This window comes from Rhopalosiphum padi, chromosome 1, assembly GCF_020882245.1.
Source record: "Rhopalosiphum padi isolate XX-2018 chromosome 1, ASM2088224v1, whole genome shotgun sequence".
NCBI classification, from domain to species: domain Eukaryota; kingdom Metazoa; phylum Arthropoda; class Insecta; order Hemiptera; family Aphididae; genus Rhopalosiphum; species Rhopalosiphum padi.
In genome coordinates this window covers 71,092,169-71,117,000 of record NC_083597.1, presented here as the reverse complement: position 1 = coordinate 71,117,000, position 24,832 = coordinate 71,092,169, and the positions used below count along the sequence as shown (strand labels likewise).

General features: G+C 23.3%; 1 protein-coding gene across 2 annotated transcripts; it reads right to left on the bottom strand.

The window, feature by feature from the left end:
* Positions 1–6,961: 6,961 nt before the first annotated feature.
* LOC132917117 (ABC transporter G family member 23-like) lies at positions 6,962–24,305 on the bottom strand. 2 transcript variants are annotated; one of them, XM_060977687.1, is made up of 16 exons: positions 24,015–24,305; positions 12,617–12,773; positions 12,407–12,539; positions 10,426–10,580; positions 10,240–10,347; positions 9,885–9,975; positions 9,686–9,823; positions 9,459–9,586; positions 9,179–9,386; positions 8,816–8,993; positions 8,631–8,752; positions 8,456–8,529; positions 7,955–8,043; positions 7,711–7,887; positions 7,476–7,562; positions 6,962–7,413 (listed from the first exon to the last, which is right to left on the bottom strand). In XM_060977687.1, the coding sequence occupies exons 2-16, from the start codon at positions 12,757–12,759 to the stop codon at positions 7,184–7,186; spliced, it is 2,061 nt and encodes a 686-aa protein (XP_060833670.1). In that variant the 5' UTR covers positions 12,760–12,773; positions 24,015–24,305; the 3' UTR covers positions 6,962–7,183. The 2 variants fall into 2 exon arrangements, with proteins under 2 accessions (XP_060833670.1, XP_060833669.1); XM_060977686.1 differs by lacking the exon at positions 24,015–24,305 and adding an exon at positions 20,601–20,791.
* Between the last annotated feature and the right edge of the window lie 527 nt (positions 24,306–24,832).

The window sequence follows — 24,832 nt, the reverse complement described above, 5'->3', positions numbered from 1 at the left end:
TTTTAAAAAATCGTTGAAAAAAACAAAAAAAGCACTTTCAAATTTCATAATTGAACGTGTTGTAACATAACAGACACTTCCATAGCACTCTGCTACATGTCAATCCATAAAAATAATAAAATGCTTTAAGTCCCAAGCCCTGCTCATAACAAATAATTTAATTAAGAATATTTTAAAATTATAAGAAGTAGATTTATTTTATAATGCCGTTTAAAACTCACATTTAACAATAAAAGTATACACTGTTCCATACTCTAACTTATTTCTTTTTATTATTAGTATATTGGTTGGTACATCTGTTAATGCTATGTCGTCCACTGGTTTTATATTTATACCATTAAACTGATAGTACCATTCAAATTTGTTTCCTTTGAAATTTAATTTTGCCTCCAAATGTAAATTATTTGAAGGATTTGATAACGGCATACAATTTTTAATGCATCTAAAATTTACCGTTGAGTTATAATAATGTTTTAAATACGGAATAATTCAATTGAAATAAAAATAGTAAACAAATTAAATGGATATTAAATCTCATTAATAAATTTTATACAACAGCTATATTGTTTTCTGTAATGTCTGTGTGAGCAACACTTTAAAACGAGAAAGTTAAGAGATTTTTTATTATATACCCCGTCTATGGTGGTATGAAGATAATATGAAAAAATTAAGTATTTAGCTTTCGATAATTTTGGCTTTACGTTAATTATAAATCAGTCAATCATAAATTCTTCTTTTTTATATAGATACACACTTCAATTATTATAAATATAATATAATTTTACCATTATGATAATTAACTTTTAAAACAATATCATGTATCGTAGAACAGTGTGAATACTAAATAGGTTCGTGGTATATATAAATACAAATAACTTGTGTTGTTTATAGAAAATAATAATTTAAGTATGGTAAAAAGTTTCAATACCCCAAGGTTAATATTTTTTAAATTCAATATAGTAATTAAAATTATTAGATAAAAATCATTATTTTTGCCTATAATATCTAATTTTATTAAGATTAAAATATCAATTGTCAATAACTTATAAAACTTATAGAGAACTTTGTAATAATTTTAAATTCTTAGCTATTAAAGTTGAAAATTTGCTTTTCATAAAAATGTGAACTTTTAAATGCTTATAAAATAAATTGTGACTATGTATTTTGTACATTTTAAATTTCAGTAAGAACAACTTATACGACGAGGATTGTTCAAAAAATTTTAAAATTAATATTTGTTAAAAATTTCAAGTTTTTATGGTTATTCATTTTTGAATTACAACTACAACAAAAATGATTTTTAAAACATTAGTTTCGCATAATATTTCAATTTTTTCGTAATTTTTTTATTTTCGTTTTTCTCAATGAGAATATTACTTGTGATCTCTTAAAGTACCAAATAGATCTAATCTATACTAAAAATCACTCTTAAAGTTTAAAATTCAATCATTATTACTTCTTCAGAGGCGATTACAGGCAGAAATAAATAAATAAATAAAAATACATATGATAAAATCAATTTATCCAACATATTCATCAGTCCGTTTTGAATCTAAATATTAATATTAATAAATTTGGAAGTTAATATTTTTGAGGTATTAAATTATAATTGATGGGAAAATGATAAGCTAATACACAAAATATTAATAAATAAACCCAGCTGAAAGAGATAAGATTCATTAGTAATGGCTTGATAGAGTGAACAAAGATTTGGAAAGCAACTACAAAAATTGAAGATGTGGATGATTGGAACCGTTGAAGAGATTTTTTGAAAATGGTATAAGACCTATATGGCATATAAGCAAATAAAAAAAAAAAAAAAAAAATAGAAATTAATGATTATTTAAATAGGAACTATAATAATACGATAATATAATATATGATATTAGATTACAAATAATAAAGTATGAAATTGGTCATTTAAATTAAGATTCATTATTATGATTAATTACTTGATACTTATCTCCTTTTTGTTTTTCTCTGGTATTTTCGATGAAGTTGATATAGTTGGTTTTAATGTAGTTTTTGTCGATGTTTGTGTAGTTGGCCTAATCGATATTTGTGTGGTTGGCGTAGGAGATGTAAGTGCTGTTGACGATGTTATTAATGTCGTTGTTTTAGGTGGATCATGATAAACAATAATTTTTGTGATTCCATCATTGGGTTTCCCAATAGTTGATATATAGTTATTATCGACACTCAGTGTCAATGTAAAAGTATATCCACCAGCTTCAGATAATCGTCTGTTCATGATTAATCTTGAATCTATAATGTTATAATGTGTAATTCAACTATGATACAATTTACAAAAATATAAGTATTATATGCAATTTATAAAATGTAATAAATATTTATAATGTATCATTTGTAACTTATTAAACATAATACTTACTTGAAAAATTCAAATAATATTATCGTAACAAAAACAAATATTATTATAAATTAAATATGTTAATTCTCGAATTATACTTATATTTGCAAATACCTATGTTATATAAATATTTATTATTTTTCCTTAAAATTATTTCTTAGTAATTTATCCTATATTGCGTATTCACTAAACATATTATAAGTATAATGTTTATTTAATATAGATTAGTTGTATAATTAATAGTCAGTGAATAAGTCAATGCGAATAATCAATAGCAAACTATAAAAGTTTACTTGGTTATTTTCTATTATAATAATTTAATAAAAGTCTGGCCTAATTCAGTGGCTTAGTGCCACATAATTTGGTTTTAACTATAATCTTGTTAATCAGTTTTGATTTAAATATTATGAAGCAAAGTATTTGTATTTTATTCCCAATAGTAATGATAATAAAAAATAAAATATTATCATTAATGTGTTACTTGTTGATGTTGACTTTTTACAAATATCATCAGTTGGAATATTACATTCCCAAGTATATAGCAGGTGTTTTTTGACGTCCTTTTCATTAGGATTATATGATTCTGACGCATCTAATGTCAACAAATTATTTCCCAAGTACAGAGGAGATGGTCCGCTGATCTTAGCGACTAACTCTTGTAACTGAATATCTATGTAACGCTATTTAAATTGTATTAATTGTTTTATTTAAACAATAAAAAGAAGATGGAAAATATACGAACTAAATAAAAGTCTGCTGTTCTAAAGCCGGTTATTTTGTTTATTAAAATTATTTGGAAGAAAAAAATGTGTATACCCATTGGTAATTTGTATCTATCGACAAACAAATCATTTAAATACATCAGATTCCCATCTAGATATGGAACTCCTTTTTCATCTTGATAATTACATAATAGTTTATAAGAGGGTATTAATAATTTGTTGATAAATTGGTGTAATTACATATGTAGCTGTTAATGATTTTATTATTATCAAATATTTTCCACAGAACAATTTGTTGTATATCTTCAATTCTACTTGGACATAGTCTTTTTAATACAAATTTAACTTTCATTGTCCAAGATATATTTCTAAAAACTGTTTCTATACTTCTTTCTCTTAGTTCTTTTGTAAGCACAGTGTCTCTAAAATATAGTAAAAATCTCAAATCATAAATAATATTACATTTATATCATATTTTATTTTTGTAAAGAACATATTGGCATTAAAAAATAAAACTGAAAATAATATTATTTATTATTCATATTATTATGTTACGTTAAAATAATTATAATAACTAAATAATGTTTTAAATATTATTGTTTTTATTAGGTACATAATGACTTGTGTTATTATTAATTAAATTTTTTTGTGAATTAAACAGTATAAAAATGAGGTGGTAATTCTCACAGATTTTATTTATTAAATGAATAAGTGGATAATATATATAAAAAATTGTATTTTTATTTAAAAATATTAGTAAACATTGTAAATATATATATATAATATATATTTTAAAGTTATCTATCAGTTATTTAAAGTAAACCATAGAAATTGTTTAAGTAGGATTCAAATGCATCTCATCAGTAAATAGATCATCTTAATCGTAATATAGATATATTAGATTTGAATTCAAACATGTTTAAAACCATTCATTATATCTTCAAGATTTTACTTAGCTTATTTAAAAACAAAAATATAATTTAGATAAATTAAATAAATAAAAAAAAATTAAAATTTTTATGTGTTAATGAATTATTTAAAAAAGTTAAAATACTTTGAAAATTAAATAATATCCAAGAAATGTTAATATAAATGTTTGGTAAATTCTTTTAGGTTACAAGAAAAAAATAAAATCGATTTTTGAAAAAAACTGTCGATGTGAAAACTTTCTTGTTTTTCAATGTTTTTTATTAGTTTATTCCAACTATTTTAAAACTAATTAATTATTTTATTTAACCAACGTATGTACTAAATATAAACTAGTTTGGTTACACTACGAGCATTTGCTATTAGAAACTACCCTAAATATTAATGATAAAAGAAATTATTCAACTACAAAATGTTATTTCGGATAAAAAATATTCTTGTGAAATCAATACATTTATAACGCCGTTCAGATTCTAAAATCACTAAACATAAAATATTTAACTCCCAGTAGCATTTTAATTCATTATTATAATTTTCTAATATTTTTAATATGTTAATACATTTCTTTATAATAAATACAATTTTAATTTAATACTCATATAATAATATAATATGTAATAATGTGTCATAATGTGCAGTTTTAATTATTTAAAATACTGATATTTGTATTTTACTATACTTAGTGGTGATTACTATTTTCTTTGATTTACCAACTAATATAAGTGCAATTTTTTCCTATAGATCTTATTATAAGGATAGAGATCGAGAATGAGTTTTGAAATCATCGATTTCTTATTACCATCTATGTATTAGTTATTACATAATTCTTTAAAAAAAAAACTTACTGTTGAGTGTAAGAAAAATATTCCATTACTGGTAAACATAACGATGTTATGTCATCAACTATAAATTGAATAAAATCGATTTTATATTCAATGTTATTTTCGTTTGTAGTGTATAATTGTACTTCTAGTGTATATTTACCACCCATTCTGGTTGTATTGTATAAGTCGTAATATATATCTTCTCTTTTAAGTGAGGTTTTTGTATTAAAGTAAGGGCCAATAAGTGCGATTTCTACTTCACTATCGTAACCTGAAAATTGGATTTAGTGTTTATTTGTTTTTTTTTCATTTTTTTTTTTTCATTACCATATAACTTTGGGATAAGATTGCACATATTTTGACAGTCATAGTTATCAGGGCCATAACAATTATTTATTTTAAATTCTTCAGAATCCAATTTTGTCGAACACAAATTAATTGCATCAGAAATTTTCATTTTTTTTTTATAGTGATTCAATTTATAACGAAAATTACTTAGTGTGCCTCTAATAATTACATTATAATTAACATCTCCAAAAGTATTGGCTATAAGCAATAAATGTAATTCTTCTCCGTGTTTGGATTTTATTCGATAAAATAATGAAGGTCTTCTTATTTTTCTGCTTGTATCATCTTCAAAAAATAGAGGATAGCATTTAACTTAAATAAATATAAACAATTATAATAAATAGTAATTAATGTAATAATTAGTCAATTATGTAGGCTCTTACTTATTTGTTATTTAGTAAAAAATTAAAAAAGTAATCAAACATAACTTTAATGCAAGGCACCGTTAAAAGATTACTTAAATCGCTTTGCCTTTAAGCCTTAATTTAAATTATATAACAACTGATTAAATCCACATAAATATATATTCCATATTCCTATTCCTATTTATTTTCTTTGTAAATTTCTTAATAAACGAAATTGATGAATGTGAAGTATTACATTTTGATGGTTTTGTACAAATAACAAATATTAAGTTCAATTTTGTTTAAATATTCAATGGATATTTAACAAATATTGGAAGCCGTTTATATTTAATATGTTTATACTTATTTTTAAGTAACAATAAAATTAACTTGCTTTTTTTTATAGGAATTTCACAGTTAATACCATAGAATTCATTGCTACATTCACATACATAATATCCTATGCCAGATATACACTTTCCGTTGTTAGCGCAAGGATTTATTGTACATTTATCTTCATAAATACCACAGTATCTTCCATTCATTATATTTCGAGAAAAACTGCATAAGCAAATATTTTCTTGATCGTACACATTATTATTGCAACCACCATCATGACATTTGTTTAATCCTGTGTTATCAGGTTCGCAAAAATGAAGACTAATTGTAATTTCGGATAAATTCAATAAACCAAGTATTAAAATAGTGCTAAACATTTCACCTATTTCATAATATTATTATAGGTATATAATTATTAATTCACTTCAAAACATACATTAAATTGTTTTGATTTCAATAATAATATATTTAATGTATAAATATATTAAAAATATTTATCCTTTAAATATTAAATAAATACTTAGATACTAATCAGTTATTTAGTAAAAATAGGTTGTCAAGGAAGTAACTAATTATAATATAATATTAAAGGAAATCAAAATATATTACATTATTATAGTTTTTTTCAAATTAATTATTATCTATTTATTATGTAGACAAACAATATTTATTATTATATTATTTTATATTATAATGTTATAAATTATTATATTTCTAAGAAAATATTATTTTTAATTTATTATTTATATTTCGTTTTAATGTTAGACATACCTATTATATTAAATAGTAAAATAGCAAATAATAATAATTTTAAACATAGGTGATAGATTATTTATTTTACATTAATATACTTACATACGTGATACGTCTTGTTCTCGCTGTATTTCTTTTGCAAAACAAAACCATAAGTATCATAAAATAACTGCTCAATTACTATTTATTATTCTAAGTCTAACCTGTAAAGTTTAATTTCAACTCAGTCTTCAAGTTTCTTGTATTTCGATTTAGGTGAATTAAATATATGTATTATTATTAGTAATAGACAATAGTACAATACTAATAATGTAATAATGAATTACAGATCAATTTAGTAGTTATTTATTTTATTATTATTTTTTTTTTAACAAAGCTTAATTTATAATATTTGGGATATAAAAAAATTATAGGTATGTATAGTTTAAAAACTAAAAAATAAACATAGTCATTTATAATAATATATCTTAAATTATATTTACATAATACATCATTTACTTAAATACAGAGTTACAACATAACGATTAATATTAGACAAATTACAACTGGTGTTCTTTATTTTTTCGCTTTAATACCTTGTTTTAACTTAAGACTTAATATTGAAACTGAAATTGTAACAAATATCCAAATCACTATTGATATAAATCCTTGCATAACTATTGGATGAGATAATCCCCAATTTCTTGCAGTTATTGATCTAAATGCGTCAACTGATAAAGTTAACGGGAAAAAAAGACTAATTTTTTTTAATATTGGATCCATGGCTTCTAAAGGCCACATAATACCTAAATAAATAAATAAAATATAAATAATTTTTTTAATCCTAAGTTTATTCTCAAGAACTTACCACTTAAGAATACTTGTGACATAACCAAACATATTCCAAAGAACGTAGTGATTTTTTCTTCATCAAAAGTAATACTCGCCGCAAAACCTATAATATAGTATAGGTAGTTATTAACTTCTAAAATATTAATATAAAAACCTCTACTCAAACTATGTGAGTATTTCAATTATATAATTTTTATATAAATAAATGCATAATCTGAAATTCAATTTTTACATAAAATGTATTTGCCTACCCATAAATGTCCCACATATTCCTTGTAAGAATACAAGTATAAAAGGCGTTGTCCATGTACTTAAGAATGGATGGTCGAACACAATGAACTGTAGTATGAATACTGTGATAGTTTGAAAAATTAACATTGTAATTTGTACCACCAATTGCGAAATAATGACTTCAAGAACGGTGAGTCCTGTTCAAAAATACATTTAATTTTAGTTAAAAAATGAACCTTATATTTTCAATATATTCATAATGACCTGAAGAAAGACTCCTTTCAATTAAACCGCTGTTTTTTTCCATGCTAATTGATAACGCCGTGAACAAGAATGTCAGGTATAATTCCAATCTAAAACATTTTTAAAACTTGGTTTAAGTTGAAATAGTAGAAAATATATAAATCTTAGACAAGCTAAATCCCATTGGTTCAGCTGATGACATTAACTTCAAAAGCATTTCAAATTTTCTTTTTAGTTTTAAATGTAAATATACTATAGAAGTACAGTTGTATGAGACATTTCTATCATTATTACCACCGTCTTTTTTAGTGGTGTATGAAAAAATCTAGAAATTAAAATGTACTACCTATATGATGACTGATGAGTTATTATGAATTCGTGATGTATCATGCATGATTTTTATAGACTTTGTATTACTTCGAAAATGATTTTCCAAAAAATGTGTATACTAGTCAGTAAGTCAGTAATTACAGTTAAATACATAAATTAGAATGAATAATATAAATTTAAATATTAACATACATGGATATTATTGCTGCAGCTCCGTAATGTGACATATTAATGTCATATAATAATCCAAATACAGGCGTCATCAACTAAAATAACATTTTTGTTTTTGTTGTATTTCATTTTAAATATCAATTTAAATAAAATGTGAATGATTTTTGATAAATTAATATTTAGTTTACATTCTTACCGTTATTGGCACTGGATCTAACGTTGTAGTTACTGTACTTTTATTACAGTTTGTAAAAGCTTTAGTAAGACTTTTATAACTTTGATGTAATTTTCCTTGAATTATTGTTTTTACTACATAGTCTGAAATAAAAACAAATTATTTTATTTTGTTTAATATAATTTATTAAAATACTAAAATATTACTTGACATATCCAGTGATGCTTTTATTGCAGATTCTTCTATATCATGTGAACTCATTATTGATGGATTATCAAATTTCATTCCGATCATATCAGTAAAATTTTTTTCAAATGTTACGAAACCCCACGTAAAACCATGCTTTGCGTCTTGTCTTGCTAAGTCCTCTTCATTGTATTTTGTCTGTCAGTATTATATAATATTTTTAAATTTATTACTTACATTATTTGTAACATTGATTAAAATAAAGAAATTAGAAAACATAGGTATTTTGATTTCAAGAAATAAAATTTAAATATAGTTTCTAAAATACGTAACTATTAAAAAAATTAAATATTTTAAATTATAAAATGTAATATATTAATTACCAAAGTTAAATCGTGGTTTTCCATCTCTTTCATAAATTTGCAACTTAGTGGGATTCTTCCATCACATATATCAAACGGGTTATATGAACAATGTGAAGGATTTTCATAGTTGACAATTCCTATGTTGAGAGGTTTTGGGGCTTGTCCAATGGTCAAATTATAAATCATTATAGTGAGGATTGGTAAGAGACAAACAAATAAAATGATTCTAAAATAAATAGTTGACACATTTTAGTATAAATATTGAATGTTTAATAGCATTACAATGATTTATACTAACGTCCAATTCCTGACGCTCCAATACCAATGTTTTAATAATTGAGCTTTAAACCGTATTGGTGAGAAAAATGATGATTTTTCCAGCGACGTCGTGGCTGGCTGTAGTATGGATTTTCTTCTTGGTTGTTCCTAATAAGTTATATTACTGTATTAGTAAACATATGGTATTTTATACATACGTAATATGTAATGTAATCTACGCTAAAGTTCAAATAAATTTTACTCAACTATTATCTCTGTATTAACTGAAGTTTGCTTTTGACTGAGTATTAAAAAGGCACTTTCAAGTGTGTCAGCATTACAAGACGCCATAATTTCCAATGGAGGTGCTTCAGATAGTAAAACGCCTTTTCTCATTAAGCCTATCTAAATTTAAATTGAGTTTAAAATCATGAACATTTGATTACGATATCATTAATATATTTACTGTATTTGCAAGTCGTGCTTCTTCAATGTAATGAGTTGTGATAATTATTGTTTTTCCACGATTTGTTAAATCTTGTAAATACTCCCATATGCTAAATAGTTACACATTTATATAGAAGTTTAGTAAATGAGTAGGTATGTATTTATTTATTTAATTAATTATTTATAAAATAAAAATTGAATTAGTGTTAGTACAAGTCAACACGAGAAGGATAGATGATTTTTTTTAAATTTTAATAATTTGTATAATTGTGTTTATTATAGTAATGAATTAATTAATAATATGATTAACAATTTATAATAATGATCACCAAAAGCCAAATAGACTTAATTGTTTACCATCTATTAAAACCTACCTAGCACTAATGATTGGATCGAGTCCAACTGTAGGTTCATCCAATATCAACAAACTAGGGTCGTGCAAAAGAGCAGTACACAAGGAGAATCTTCTTTGTTGTCCACCGCTATAAATTATTTCTCGTTATTATATTATCAATGTGAAATCAAAAGTTTGTTACGTTTATACTTTTTTATAAAATTACCTCATTGAACCAAATTGAGTCTTAGACGGTGGCATTTCCATTAAACTGATCAATTTTTCACCTTTATCGATAATATCTTTATAAGACATTTCGTATAAAGATCCAAAATAATGGAAAGTTTCTAATATGTTAAATTCTTCGTAAAGTGCTAAATCCTGAATTAAAATACATCAGTTTTTTAATATAAAAGTTAAATAATATTAATATTCATATAGATAATATTAATAAATATTAATTATAGGTAGGTATATCTATTTTTCTAGTAATTACCCATAAAATATTTAATTTTGCAGTATATAAATACCAGTTTACTCATTTAACGTAACACGCAATATTTAAAAGAATTATTTACATTTTAAAACATATTATTTAATTAAAAGTCGTTATAAATAAAAATGTTCTAAAAAATATTTATTTTTTACCATTTTTTATCATTGTATTTTTAAATTTCTAAATTTTTTTTTTAATGCTTAATTCTGAACTTTAATACTTTTTGAAGTACTTCGATACATAAACATTTTGGACAAACAGTTTATGAGTTATAGTTATATAAAGTTACATAGAACATAGAAAGTATTTTGTAGTTTTATACAGAAATAATATTCCAAAAAATCTTGATCTTCGTTCATCTAAACTTTAAATATTTGTAAACTAATACTATTTGTCTGAATTTAATTTTTATAGATCGGATTACTCTAAATAAAATATTATTTAGTTATGATTTAAAATTATGTCGAAAAAATATTTTCAAAAACGCTTGTGTTTTATGAAATATATAGTATCTTACAGTACATGCATCACCTCGTATATCGTGTTAACGAATTTACCGACAAAACGTTTACTCGTTAACGAGAAGGATATACTCGCTAATGCTTAAATTATTAAATTAAAAATATTATCAAGTATCATGTCAACGTGTAATTAATTGTATACCGGTATATTATAGTATCTATAGGTATTAGGTACAGAATAGTGTAGCTTTACTCAAATCGCTAATAATATTATGTAATGATATAATATGTTACATTGAAGGGTACTGTATAGACATTATATTGATTATTAATCCAAGTTATGTATTATATTATTAAATCAACGATAGATTAATAAACAGTCGATAAACGGGTTACATATTTAATGCGATAAAGGTCACGGCAACAGGGAAATAATTTGCTAATAATTAAGACTAAGATGTATTTTTAAAGAAATGTAAATGTATGAAGTAGATAGTTATTTAATTGTTTTACATCCATTAGCTTGTACGTACGTACTCGATAGTAGAGAGAATCTAATAACACAAGATATTCTATTTTAGATCCAGAGCAGCTATTTCTCTAACCTATTCTGTATTCACACTGTATTTTGCATTGGGTTGTTTTTATATGTAACTATGCCATTTTCTATGGTTTGTGGTTAATAGATTTATAATAATAACACCATAAATGTATTACTATGTAATAACACGATTGTGTTGGAGGGAATGTCAACATTTGTAATGATTATCAGATAAGCCGGTGGGTAGTTAAAAATCTCGAAAAATTATTATTGTCATACACTCATACGTGTCCGTCGAGTCTCGATTTCAACGAGAGTAGGTAGTAGGTACCAACGAAACAATCAAATAAATTATTACTCTTATTATGGTGTAAATTACAAAACCTTTTTTTAAATATATCAAATTATTGAATGGTTATAATTATGATAGAAGGAGAACCAGTGATTATAGTCTTCAAGATTAATATATGATGTAGATCGGTAAAAGTATTTTGGTTATATTATGATATCTAAAATCTAGAATTTTGTATTTACGAGCTTAAGAGGAGTATATTGCGAAATCAGTCTGAATTTGTTTTCATACACCCATATGCCACAACCCACCATTCCATTTAATCATATATAGTTCTGTTATTATCTGTCATATTTGTATTAATTTATACTATGAATTATAATAAAATAATGGTTTTTATAATAGTTTTGCAATTACCTGTGGCATGTAACCAATTTCTTTTTTCTTTTTTACAGAAAGTTGAATGTGTCCAGAGTCCAATCTACCTCGGCCAATAATACAAGAAAGTAAGGTTGTTTTGCCACATCCACTTGGTCCCAATAAGCCATATCTATTGGGGAAAATTTAAGAAAATAATATTAGGTAATATAAAAATACATTTTTTATGAATAAAAAAAAACTAGTTACATTGTTCCCTTTTGCACATTCATGTTAAATCCATTTAATACGACGGCCGATGAGTTGTATGCTTTATACGCATCAGTTATTTTAACTGCTAAATTGACGTCACCACTAGTTTCATGTACATGATCGAGATTGATTTCTTCCATCTTTAGATTTTAAACTATTAAAGAGAAAAAATTGTATCATTATATATAAGGAACATATTATTTAAGGTATTAAGCTAAAGATGTATTCAAAATCAAAGTTCTTTATTATTAATTAAGTATTAATTATGTACATATTATTTCAATCATAAATATAATAAAACTGAAAAGTGTAAATAATACATAATTACACAATGGCAATTTTGTCAAAAATAATAGTAAAAAAACATAGTCATATTATTTTTATCAGTTTATCACACACATCTTGATTATATTTAAAATAGTAGTTAACCATATTTTCAATACCTTATAGAATTAACGTACCTAACGTTAAACTTAACCTAACCTTGTATAATATAGCAATACTTGTAGCTTATTTTCAAATTGATTAAAATGTACTTAGGTAGTGACTGGCTTACCTCTATAACAAATATTAATTTTTTTAATGTGTATTACATACAAACACGCTTATGAATAATAACTTAAACGCAATATTTGTTTTATTTTTTTTAATTTACTTACCTATATTATAATAAGTTACGCTCATATTCAAAATATATTAATCTAATGTTATTGGTTTTAATTTTGCACAGGTACGAATCAATAGGAAACGATTTATAACCGGTTTGTAGGTATTTTACTTGTCATTTTTTTTTTTTTTTTGAAAAAAAAAACGATTTTTGGAGGCAATGAATGCTCACATGCAAATACTCAAAACGTTCTACGTAGGTATATATTTAATTAATCTAACCTAGATATGCTAGGAAATCAAAATTGCTACATTTTTATTAATTTTAGTAGCATTATTGAAAGAAAAAACCTGGAGTATCTAACGATAGATTTTTTTTTTACTTAAATAATTTCGCTTCAGTAAGCAATTTTTAAGGCCCTTACGTATTCTTGGATTTTTAACGGAAACTGGTGATAATAATTAATAGGGATGCTAATCTTTTAGTTAGATAAAGTTAAACTATGTTTTAGTACAACTCATTTAAATTATGAAAATATTAATTAATAGCGTCTTTTCACATGCCATTAAATATTAAAATAACGTATATCCTAACCGGTACGGTAATAATTATGGTGCTTTTGTGAATTATAACGATGTACTAGTAATTGTGCGACCAGTGATCACTCGTTTATCCGGTTTATAAAATTATTAGACCTTTTTTTGTACCAACACTAAACTGATTAACCATCCGCTTTGTCTATAGTAGACAGCAGCTAAAGTCCAAAAATATATACTTCTTGACCGCACAATTCGTGAAGATTCAAGGTCATGCCTAGTTGCCGAATAATGATACCAACGACGTTAGATTTTCATATTATGTTATTTAAATATAGTAGTTACTAGTTTTAATAACAAATTCTAATTCATGCAAAGATGATCGATCGTTGTGGTTTATAATATTATTCTATTATAGGTATACGCATAACACATTATTAGTAACACCTTATAGCTATTAAAAGTAACTTTACAATTTCCTTACTGGGTATCTAAATTTATTAAATTCAATCTGATTTTTTTATCCCGAGAACATTTATTTTTTTGATAAGAATTATTAGTTTCTAATGGAGTGGAGTGGAACGAGGATACCCCGCAAAATGTTTGTCTACTTATTTGTCTCATCTATACTTTAAATACTACTTATAAACTATTCGTAATTTTCTAACAAATCCGAATTTTGATTTTGGTAAATCGAAATATTCCGAAAAATACTCTGCTATAATATTAAAAATGATGAATGTTTTCATTCAAAAACGTAAAACACTTAAATTACGCTGAAAATATGATAAATATAATTATGTAAATAAAATATTTTCAAAAAAGTTAATAGATTTTGAAATAACAAGACGTGTAGTAATTTGATAAAATATTTGCTCAGTATAAACGTAGATAACTAGGTATATTATTTCTAGAAAAAGAGATCAGATAGATAATGCTTATTATTTTGTATTTGTGTTTTTTCGTTTATATTTTCTTTCATAATTATATTGTCATGCATTGTTTATTATTACGCATTGTATTGAAAATATTATTTGCCTTTTTCCTAATGTTGGAAGTAAATTGGTAACATTATGTCTTATAGATTAAGTTAGTATCCAAAAGTAATAGATTCAACCAGTTCAATAATAAATTGTCCCCTTTCTTACTGTATATTAGTAGATGTGTGTATTTATAATATTTATTATGTGTATATTATATACATAAAGGTTATACAATGTACATAGCTATGAGAATGAGATCCTACAAAGCGTTTTTATATTCGTATGCAGTACTTATTTAAAGTACCTATTTTAACATTTATTTTGATATTAAGCTGTCGCTATTATATAGTTTGCCTCTTATATTCATATAATATACTTGTATATTATATCTATATCTATATCTTTATATATACTTAATTTTCATTATCATCACTGTCATATTATATAATTACAATTATATTAGTTAGATTATTAATACGTATTACTTGTATTTATTTACATAAATAATTTGTATCATCAATAATAAATACATTTTGATTGAGTATTATTTCTTTAAGCTATTATTTTTTGCATTTTACTGACTTACAAATTACTGTGAATATAATATGACATAATAAAAATGTGTTTTAAGCTAGGTTCCTGAACTATATTCATAAACGTGTACTCAAAACATGTCTGCCCTTAACCATCGGTATACACTATATTATGATATAAATATAAATACTATTATATAACCGGCTTGAAATTTAGAGCCTGTGAACTACCGTCCTCTATTCACTTCCTTGTACCTATTTCTTTAACATAATCATAAATATTAATGAGGTCTATGGTACAGGCCAGCACGTTTTTTATATTTAAATTTAGTATTAGTTTTTTTTTTATTAATCTTGGATAAATATTCAGCTCCGGTGACTGGACAATTAACACACCATATTTTAATATAACAATATTAATATACATATTATATATTTATGACATTTAAAAAATAAAAATATTTAAGATGCTCATCTATACTTTTGTATAATATATATGTAATAATACGATATATATTCATTTTGTTGTTGTTAAAAATTTAACGTACAAATATAATACTATATATTATATCGATCATAATATAAAAACTTAATCCAATACTAATTTTATAACCGAAACATCATAATAATAGTTACTACTATAAGTAAAAAGAATTGGTATCATTATATTATATAAAATTATTTTTTATTTTACTTTAGCTGATTATTATATAAGTTGGCATAGACGGTAAACTTTATACATTATCTGATTTTTTGTCATAATATTATTATTATAATATGTTGTTTGTTATGTTCAATATTGAATTTTATTAATAACGAAATCTTTAACAATAATATAATTATGATAATTTTTTTAAATTTTATTTTTTATATTTAATTTCTTATTATATAATACCTACTACAACCTACTTAAAGAAATTTTTTATGAATTACATACGACGTCGCTTAAGCTCAGATTAAGATTTTTTAGGACCCAAGGTCAAAATGCTTGCAGGAGACCATAAAATAAAATAAAACAAATTGTCTATTACTGAATTTTTATTTTTATAAATTATAAAATATAACTAATTTTAATATATAAATAAATTTTTTTTCTAGCTTTTGTTGAAACGAATATTGTTGTATCAAGACCATTCTGGTCCCTCTTAATCTAGGCTTAAATCAACACTTAAACGTAAAACATTTGAAATTACATTAAAGGCTTTCAATTAAATTGTCAAATTTCAAAAAAAAAAAAATGATAATAATGCTATTTTATTGTTCAACGCTTTACTAAATTAAAATGAGTCAAACAGTTAGAAATGTGTAAAATAGTGTACAATGAAAAAGCTGTGAAAAGTCATTTGAAGTAAACATTACAAGAAAAATGAACTAATTTATTTAAAAGAACTTAATATTTTCTTTTATTTAGCTAATATAAAATAAGTTAAGTGAATTTTTAGGAAATAATTTGTTTACTTAAAATTATAATGCTATAAGTAGTACTTGTTTATTGGTATACCGGAAAAGATATAACTATTTGAGTATAACTATTAACATGTAATCATAGTATGTAACAAAATTAGTCTTAAAAAAATAAAAAAACATCCTGTGGTTCAAACTTCAAACTAGATTTGAGATAATTACTGTTGCTGGTATAATAAGTAGGTACTGAATTATATAGTGAATTACATGCATGCATAAGGTATTAATAATTTAAGTAAGAAGTGAGAATATCCATAGATGTTTGAAGATCACTGTAATTTAAAAAAAAATTAAATTCTATAATCTATGTTTTTAAACACGTATAAAGATATTTTATGGAAGTTTGGACAAAATAACAGTGGGTACTGTAAAAATTATTTTAGCTAATATTTAATTTTATAAAATTCAGTTATTACAAAATATTAATGTGGCTATAGATATACTTTAATATTATGGTATTAGCAAGGCGTATTTTATCTTTAAGTTACCATATTATATTTTGAAGGTAAACTCCTTTTCGATTGTTAATACGATTCCGGACAAAGATTTTGTTGTTCAGTCATCTGTAGGAGGGTTACGACTAAAGGGCTTAATGTTATGTCGTAATAATAATATTATGGTTTTGTAAAAATACAATAACAGTTTTCCACTAATTAAATATGTTTAAGAAATTATTTTTATTTGAAAATTACACGATAAATGAATTCAAAATATTATTTAAAAGACATCAAAATATTCAATGTGTGAGTTTTTGAAGTTTTTGCAATTAAAATGATGTAATGTATTAAAGATTAATTTATTACAGTCTGAAGTTTATGTAAATCGTAACATATAAAACGAATAAATACAATTTTTGTCGAATAAATTTAGGCATAAAACAATATTAGCTAAATGAAAAACATGTTGCATTATTTGAAATGCGAATAATTCAATAAACTAGTTAATTTATCAGTTATTAGTGGTTCACATTATTATAAATAATATATTTTAAGAACCCATGGATCAATGTATTTACTTGATTTGCGGAAACCAACTCGGCAATCCAGGACAAGAATGTTGTTTAAGTTGTTGGTAGGTCAATATCATAATCGGTATTCATATTGAAAAGTGGGGGTATTTCTATTATTTTTTATTTCCCGATTCTTATAACCACTCATTATAATTTGCAGAATCTTGTAGAATAGTTGTTTCGTTATTTGCCAGTGGTGCGTAATTTTTATTACGTATTTACTATTTTTAATATTATATTGTGCTCTAGCACAATTGTTTAAAAATTAAAAAATTAAAAATGTTATTAATAATTAAAAATGAGTTAGGAACTATAAATAAATAATATATTCAAACTACAACAATACTTACTACCTAATATGAATTATATGAACATACGTTTCAATTTTATAAAATATAATTTGATTATTGTTTTATAAAGTACTTGATTAATTTTGTGTAATTTGATCAATTCTATTTTTTTAACATTAAGCTTTATTTAAATACTAATTGTAGTTGTAACTCTTATTTATATTAACAGTAATAATTTTGTTAAATAAATCTTGCTTATTAACAATCCATTTTTAATTTATAAGCTATATTTAATGATTATATATTTGCTATAAATCATTGCAAGTTCATTTTTTATAGGGCCATAACTCATAAATTGCATTACTAATTACAACAATAAAATTAGTTAATTTTAATGACCACACGGCACACATTCAAGTTTCTTTTAACTTTATGATCATTATTACTAAGGATCAAGGGACAATAAACTATTTGATAAATTGAAAATGTAATAGTTTTGTGTGAAGCTACTTATAAAACATATATAAATAAATCTATTATATTATAATTATAAGGTTATTTCATTAAATTAAAAAATTAAGCATTTTATCAAATGTCTATAGAAAATTGCCAAACGTTTAGTTTAATGGTTATTACCCTTTTTGATTTGAGTTAGACAAATAAACAATTCACTAAATTATTAGTTATTTAACATAATTTTTGTTAAATTTATAAATATTTTAAACCCAATATTTCCGTTGAATTAAAAAATAAACTTAGCAATTAATATTTTGTTACATGTTTTAAATAGGCCGATTACTTAATGTAATATATTAACTTCGTCTTGTTTCATTTTTGATATTTTATGTTTCCTATTTAATAGTTATTGAATTTAGATAAATATAGCAAGTAATTATCTAGTATAAGTATTATTTCTTTATAAATTTGTCATTCCTTCAAATTATTGTTTAAAATAAGCTAAAGTTCCTGTATTGAATACAATTTTTTTTATTACATCTGCTTCTACGACTGTACGACTGTACGACTCATCATACGCAGCTTCAAAAATATATTACAAGGCTTTTTTCTTTGATTTTGTATTTACTTTTAAAACATTTAAATATTTAATAATTTAAATCATAGTAAATTAAATACTATATTCACAGATGTTTAGTATTTGAAATTCGCATCAGCCATATTTTTCATAATGATCATCAATTTGTTAGGATATTTAATATAATTTGTTTTTAATATTTTTTTTTCATTATTAAATCATAATAATTAATACAACAATGTGAACAATGCAACACATTTTAGTGCTGAAGTGTGAAATCACCGAAGTGTAAGAAACACCTAAACTCACAAGAACCTGTTGCTATAGGTTTTAATTGAATTATTTATAATTGTATTGTGAATATCTCTGTTAACATCTGTAAAGATTGTGACACGGCTTACATTAGTTACATTTTAGCTTATATATACGGAATAAATACATAAACAAATATGAATTAACTGTATATTCTTGGTTTCTTTAATAACTATTTGATTTCCTGTACGTTTTAGGGTTTTACCCACGTTCGTCCCACGTAATCATTTATAAACCTTCACCTACCGTAACTATACAAGGAACGTAATATTGTAGTAGTGATTAAAAAAAAATAGTAATCATAATGACTTAAGCTATGATTTTTATTTATTCTAGTATTTTATAATATAATAGCTGTAGTAGTATTGTTAAGTTTTAGCTAAACATTTGATTTGTTTATTTATATACAATATGTTTTTTACAATGATGTCTAGTTTAAAATTATTCAGTATTTTTGTATTATTTTATATAAGTTATATTATGCATACATTTATAGATTCGGTAGATTTTATAGAAAAATAACTTTAATTATTCATTATTATTATATATATTTATATATATTTTTAATACTATATAACAACTTTTATTAAAATATATATACATATAATATATATGTACTTATATGTATTCCATGTCTCCATAAAATATACAATTTTTAAAGTTATTCTTAAAATAAATATGTATAGCTATATCCATGATTATAGGGTAAAATGTTATGGTTTTGTATGTTAATATTTAAATATTTTCAGTTATCATAGTTGATTTAAAAATATTTTTCGTAAAATATTTCAGTCATTAAATATTTTTTTTATCTATTAAGTTCAACAGTAAATAGGATAGTAGTTAGAGTATTGATATTTTTAATTAGAATAACACTGCAATTATCAAAAACAATTTATTATGAGTGAACTCGGATAAATATTTTAATTTTAATTTATTTTTCATAATTGTTTGTAAGTAATAGGTAGGTATGTACTATACTACTGATCTTGATTTTTATAATTTATTTTATCTCTTTTTGGTGCCTTTTTACAATCCGTATAAAATTATTCCATAAATAAACTGTCAAAAAAAAAAAGACATGAACATAAAATAGGAAAACCTAATTTGCTAAGAATATGAATTGTTAATGTCTGATTATTAAGTAAATATTAAATAAAATTTACGCTAATTTGACTTGAAACTAATGTATATTTATCTTAAAATTGTCTTACCTAATCCTTCGGATCAACAAAATCTATTGAGGAGCAGAACAACGAGCGTAAAATATTATATTTTTATAATCAAAACAAATACATATTTTGTTACTATTATAATGTTCAAGTCAAGTTTAGGTTATTGAATAGTGTTTACACCGTAGTACGCGGTCACTGATACTAGTTTAGTGGTCTGTGAGTACTGAGTAGAGCTGCTCAGTTTGAAAACATTCTATTGGCAGTAGAATAAACCAGTTTGCGTTTTATTGTTTCCATTATGACTGTTTGATTCGCGATTTGAAACATTTTCGAGAATAGTTAAATTATTGTTGGCGTAACATGCTCCCTATGCTATACGCGTACGTAATATATATTTTATACAATATGTATAAAAATGACATAAATCATAAAATGCAAAGTACCTACGTAAGATGTAACTATATTCACAAAATTTATATTTTTATATTATTATAACCGATATTCCTATTGTTTAGTCACAAGGACTAAACAGTAAGGATAACATGTTTTTATTTGTCTTCTGTAATATATATCTAAATTATTTTCACCGGAAAACTCATTCAATTGATAATATCTATTCTTACGTATAGTTAAGTATTGACGAAAAACATAGAAGATTTTCATTGATATTACTGAATCTATAAGAATGTCTATAATCATAATACAAAAAAAGTTTTTATACATATTAAGGGTTTCATAATTAAATATTCTATACATTTTATAGCGAGAAGTATTTGTAATGAATAGTAGGTAAGTAGTATTAAGTAGTAAGTAATATATAGTAGTATTTAATATTGCATATATACAAAATATACAATACAGGTAAATACGATGGCCTAGTGCGTTCCAACAACTGATTTTAATTTATTTTAACAGAGTTGAAAAAAGTGTTTTAATTTTTAATTGCCTAAATATTTTAAAATTATAAATTAATAATTATTTATATGTTAAAGGTAAAAACATTTATTCGAAATATTAATTAAATAATCATAAGTATTTTTTAGGAGAACATATCAATAATTCAATAACTTACTATAACTATATAACTACATTACATGCACATGTTTATTAAATAAATTAATTTTTTTAAATTTAATTTTAAAATTCAATCAAAAAGATGCAAGTACTAGTCTATTAGATTAGTCATATAAATTTAAAATAAGTAAAATGGAATAAGGGTGCTATTTTTTAAACAGTTAATTGAGAATTTTAATTTTTTTCTTGTAATAATTTCTTGGTAAATTTAGTTCAACAAAGTTCATAATATGAGTAATATGACATATCTGTGCTATAACGTTGTAAGTAAAAATCACTTTAAAGTTTAAGTTTTGTGACTGTAGAAATTATTTTATTATTTCATGAAAATTATAGATCAAGTTAAATCATTATTATTTTCAAAGCTGTAGTCTATGTAATTAATTTGTTTCGAATTTATTATAAGTATCAAGTTTTTTTAAGTAATTTTCAAAGAGCTCAATGAATTTAAACATTTTTTATTTTGTAGTATGATATATTATAGTTTACCAAATGGATTTATGAATTTAATTTAAGTTAAATACTAAATTATTTTATAACTGCTTAAATGTTAAAATATGTTATTTTTTCAAACTTAGTATAATATTCAATTTGGTTCGATAATTCTATTTTACAGTAGTTCTTTTACAATTATACCTAATAAAATAAGTATAGTTTAAAAAAAGTTTAGGATTTCGTTTTTTAGAATTGTAACTTGTAACTTTGTAAGTAATAGAAGTGAAGTTTCTTACAATTAATATTCAATACATTTCAATTTTTAAAATAATGTTCATTTAAAGTAAATAATTATCATAGTGTTAAAAAATCTGTGAGTATTTTAAAGCATAATCTTCCGCTTATTCTAATTAATAAATAATAATTATTATATCCAATAGTCAATGTAGGTATATTTACTAATCATTGCTGGTTAAGTAGTTCTATGTGTATTTAGAATTGTATTACCTAAACGTTGTATACAACGTAATTTAATCCAGTGAGCGCCACTTGAAATCAATATTTTACCATTCAATACCTATCCAAATTTTGTATTCAATAAAAATAAAAAATTGACATTGTAACTCTCTTTTTATTTTAAGCTAATTTAGAGGAAAAGTGGAAAATAATGTATTATTCCATTACAATAATAAAAAAAAATTTCATTGTAAAACTACAACAATCCTCCCTCTATTTTTATTTAGAAAGAAACACAACCTTACTTATTAGTTATTGGTCTTCCTGATAAGTAATAGTCTATATAGTTCCGTATTTCATAAACTGTTATAGATAATATCTTAATTGAATAGCGTGTCTATATATGATTTAAATTATATAAAAGTTAAATTTAAAAAATGGTCATATTATGACACCTACGCGCATATAGTCATCAGTTATTAACAAATTACAAGGTCAAATTATTTTCTCATGTTTTTTTTATGCAACGACCTGTTTGGTTAGTTTTTAAGTTCTTACATTATTAAATTGTTTTATAATAATAATAGAATAGTTTTATTCATTCGCCATATATACATCTTAAAGGTATGAAAAAGAGATCATTGAATTTATTTAAGATATTTAGATGATTTAGGTTATTAAGTAGGATAAACTAGGAAACGCATATTATTGTTATTTATATATTTTATCTTATTTTTAAAATTGTGATGATTGATTTTATCGATAATTATTATCTCGGCGAAACTTAGTGTTATTAATATATCGTATAAATTGAAAATGTAATAAAAATTGCATTGTATAGGAAACGTTTTTCCAATTTTTATTACAAAGACTGAACAATTTAATATAAGCTTATTTATATTATATTATATTCGGTTATTCTAATCATAATAATTTAAAAAATATTAAAACGGTTGGAAATATGTTTTGTTCTATACATAGTAGTTTATTTTTTATACACTGAAATTTATTATTTCTATAATAATAAAAAAAAGTTTTAAGCATAAACATTGTACTACATTTTTTTATTTTTATTTTAGTAAGTCAAAATCATCGTTATTATACACGATAATGCATTTTATATTTACATGGTACGGTTTTTATATATAGACACGCACAATATTGAAAATTATTTAGGATTTAAATAATATAATTAAATGTTACTTAAATCTTATTCATATCATTACTATATTTAATACACTTTGAAAATCCGTTGTTTTAACTTTAATTTTTATTAGCTACTTCATCATTTTAAAAACACTTTAAACTCTACTCTAAATTTAGCTTCATTGACTAAATAATTTTTTGAAATTGATTTAAAAACTGTGTAAATAATACATATCACGGTATCCATATAATATATGGAAAAGTTTTTATTTTATCTTCTTCCGTATCGTAGTTAATAATGTATGTTATATTAATCAAAATTAAAATATATTTTTTGCTTACCTTTCGACAACTAGAAATTTTTTTCTTAAACACAAATTATCAAAAAAAAAAAATATTCATTTAATTTTATAAGTTAACATATTTTTTTTAAACTTGTAAGGAATTAAACAATTTTTATTCAAGCCTATAAAAACATAAACGTATATCTTCCGATAGCACACACACTTCTTAAACCTAGAATAACTAATGTTTAATTATATATTATTCTAATATGTAGACAAGATCATAAACAAAAACGCAAGACACCTATTTTACACAATGCGTATGAGCTGATCAATGTCAAACGACACTCTGTTTCTTAGTGAGTACTAAATCCTTTTTATATATTTCAGGAACTCGCTATGCGTATGTTACATTAATTTCAATTAAATTTTTAGACATTGGTAAAGTTGGTATAGGTTAATAATTATGATTATATATTATAAGCCCCATTGGGAAAAATATTGTTAATACGATAAGGTGAAGTTCAAGGATACCAAGGACGTTCGCAGAGGGTTATATCAAAGGGGGAGTATACACTGTTGTCTATTATAATATAATATGTGCTCGAGCGTTTATAAACAAACAATCTGAAGGTAGGGCAAACACATCAAGCCAAAATGGTTTGAAGTAGGGCTAAATCCCCTCCGTATACATTCATTTTACATGGAATCTGTGGATCTAGATTTATAACATATGAACCATTTACGGTGTAAATATATGTCAATATATCTTGAGCCCTTGAACATATATTTGTCATAATGAGTAGGTATTTTATTATATTTGACTACGCAAATAATTGTAACATATTAATATTATATTATAATATAATATTATTC